At 39.0% G+C, this 3,004-nt stretch overlaps 1 protein-coding gene across 2 annotated transcripts in view; it reads right to left on the bottom strand.

Moving 5' to 3' along the window:
* The window catches only part of LOC107752187 (interferon-induced protein 44-like), a 9,031-nt gene that overhangs the window by 5,195 nt on the left and 832 nt on the right, over positions 1-3,004 (bottom strand). Inside the window, exons 2-5 of one of the 2 annotated variants that reach the window (XM_016568082.1) lie at positions 2,022-2,311; positions 1,881-1,935; positions 1,596-1,794; positions 1,267-1,425 (exon numbers count right to left, since the gene is read on the bottom strand). In XM_016568082.1, the coding sequence (XP_016423568.1) occupies positions 1,267-1,425; positions 1,596-1,794; positions 1,881-1,935; positions 2,022-2,277 (669 nt within the window). In that variant the 5' untranslated portion in view covers positions 2,278-2,311. The remainder of the gene's footprint in view (positions 1-1,266; positions 1,426-1,595; positions 1,795-1,880; positions 1,936-2,021; positions 2,312-3,004) is intronic. The other variant, XM_016568084.1, reaches the window with a different exon arrangement.

The following is a 3,004-nucleotide window of genomic DNA, read 5'->3' as shown; positions in this document are numbered from 1 at the left end:
CCAATCAGAATTGAGGGATAACTTTTCAGGAAATATCTGTTTTAGGCTTACGATCAGGATTAGGTGCTTCTACACTCTTGTTAATCAGCTATCATTTAAGAGTGAGAGAGTGACGTGACATGTGGCCAAGTATGGTGACCCATACTCGGAATTAGTGCTCTGTATTTATCCCATCCAAAGTGCACACACACAGCAGTGAACACACACACACCGTGAACACACACCCGGAGCAGTGGGCAGCCATTTATGCTGCGGCGCCCGGGGAGCAGTTGGGGGTTCGGTGCCTTGCTCAAGGGCACCTCAGTCGTGGTATTGAAGGTGGGAGAGAGCGCTGTACATTCACACCCCCCACCTACAATCCCTGCCGGTACGAGACTGGGGTGTTAGAGAAATAAATGAACATTTATTTCTTATTATTGTTTTAATTCATATTAAGAAAATAAATTACGAGAAAATGAAAAATATATAAAATATTTGCAGTGAATCTCTTGATTCCTGAGCAAGAAAGCAAAGGCTATTAAATTTAGTCAATGCGAACATAAAACACCCTCGACCCCATTTGAAAACCCATGAACTACTAAGTAACATCAAATGTAACATAGCACATATCAGTGCCCATAACTAATAATAAAAAAAATAAAGTAACCATGAAATAAATGGTTATATATGTTCAGAAACAGGAATTAACTAATTTGTTGAGATGTGAGCCAATGTGAGAGTTTTTGTTAAATGTGAGCCAAAATCATCACAATTAAAAGAACCAACGACTTAAACTACTTCAGTCTGTGTGCACTGAATTTATTTAATACACGAGTTTCACAATTTGAGTTGAATTACTGAAATAAATTAACTTTTCCACGACATTCTAATTTATTGAGATGCACCTGTATATACATTCATGAACTGTAAAATATACATTCACACCAAAGACAATAACTATAATGACAACTATATTGTCATCCACACCAATGGAAGACAACATTTTGTTTATTATAGCATTTGTCGTCTGTCACTTTAAATCCTCAAACTCTATAAAAGTTGGTGGATTCTGATCAGCTGGAAAAAATATCTTTCTTAAAGTGTTTGCAGCAATATCATTCCTTATTGTTATAGTTGTGGTGTAGACTTCAACGTCATAGAATTAGAATAATTCAAACTTTACCATTGTTTTTAATGCTATCCTGTAACTCCTGAAATTTTGTCACTGCCAATCACACTTGTGTACATTTAAAAGCATGAATGTCCTATTATCCAGCTTGAATGTACCTGGTGTCCCTCTGGTGCGCATCCTTTAATGACAGACAGTGCATCGTGAAGAGTGAGTCCAGTGCTTTCTCCTTCACCAACACCCATCACGTCACACAAGACCAGAGCTGTGGGCTCGTCCGCTTTCTCTCCTGCTCCTCTGATGTTGTAAGAGCGAAGCTGAGAAACACCAAAGAAAACTAGTTAAATAGACTGCAAAATATAGCTTGAACCTCTCAAAATATGACGGCAAAATGTCAGTGAAACCTTCAGAAGCTTCCAAAAATGCCGACTGTTGACCTCAGATTTAGCTTGATCACAAAGCTTCTGCAAGTTCTAGTCACGTTTACCTTTTTAGTGAAGCTGGTGGAGGAGGAAGAGCCCACCATGGCCCTGTTGATGACTCGTCCAGAGAAGACGGACTGGACAGAGCTGATGAAGCTGGACTTTCCAGCACCGACCGGACCGATCAGCAGAACTCTGGCCTCGGTAACAGTCTCACTGGCGGGTTTAAATGACCTGACAGACTCCATCAGTGTCTCTCTCACTCTAAACACACAGTTTAAGTCAATATTAAAGGCGACTGATACCTGGATGTTATAAAAAGCCTGTTTCACAGTGGTGGGTCTACTTACTCTTCACTCCACTTCATATTTCTCCACTCATTTTCCAGCAAGAGTGGAAATTCTGCTAAAGTATAAAAACCAATAGTTATGAAGTGGGCAGTGAGACTGTTTATTTAAAGTGGTTGTTGTTTAAATAATTCTATATTATACCTCCAAGAGAGAATTGAGGTACTGCCACTTTTTTAGGCTTATTGCGATCAGATTTGGTGCCTGAAGATGCGGCTAAAGCAAAACTGGCTTTTGCAGGTGTGCTGCTGGTTTCTGAAGATGTGGCTAAAGAAGCAAACGTGGGTACTGCAGCTGCGGTGGATTTGGTGCCTGAAGATGTTGCTAAACCAAAACTGGGTATTGTAGGTGTGGTGCTGGATTTGGTGTCCAAAAACATGGGTGTACCAAAAAATGACATTCTTGATCAGAGAAGGGAATGTCTGCAGATGTGCCTGGAATCAAACAACAGTACAAAATATAGTGAGTATACACATAAACCTGCCTGTACAGAATGGAATTGAAAAGTTATAGGAAAATGAATATCATACTTGAGATTAAGCCCATTTGACAGAACACCCTAGCAACCACACATACGCACTGACAACCATCCAAAAAAATGGTTCACATTCTTCTTTGGATGTAAATCAAATGTAAAAAAATAATAATAATTTTAAAATCAAGGAACATAAGCCTGGCGAGGCCGTGACATCCTAAATCATAAAAGACGACCAAAACATGCTCTATGGTAGTTATTACACTTATCTTATAAATGTTACTGTTAAAGTTATTACGCTGTTTTATTCTTTATTGGTAGCCTATAGCGCTCTATTATATCGCGATCCAGCCAAGCGCGGAAGGAGTAGAAAAAAAGCGGAAAATGACAGACTTTTGACAATAAGATTTGACTACTGACAGTAAATTAAAAGCATATTATCTTGGTAAAGTCATTTTGGAGAGTTGAAAACTCTCAGAATCTTTAAGTAGTGTATAATAGTTAAGAGTTTTAACTGTTTTGTGAGGAACATAAGTAGGTCCCCAGAGAGCACACGTACGTCTGCAAGACGTCTGCTAAAGATCGCTTCATCTGGAAAGCATCTGCTGTGTATAAACATCTGATAGACGTCTCTAAGATGTCAGTTTTACAT

Source organism: Sinocyclocheilus rhinocerous, unplaced genomic scaffold, assembly GCF_001515625.1.
Source record: "Sinocyclocheilus rhinocerous isolate Xijiao unplaced genomic scaffold, SAMN03320098_v1.1 scaffold4034, whole genome shotgun sequence".
Lineage (NCBI taxonomy): Eukaryota > Metazoa > Chordata > Actinopteri > Cypriniformes > Cyprinidae > Sinocyclocheilus > Sinocyclocheilus rhinocerous.
Note: the sequence above shows the minus strand (reverse complement) of the source record. Positions and strands in the feature narration are given on the sequence as shown.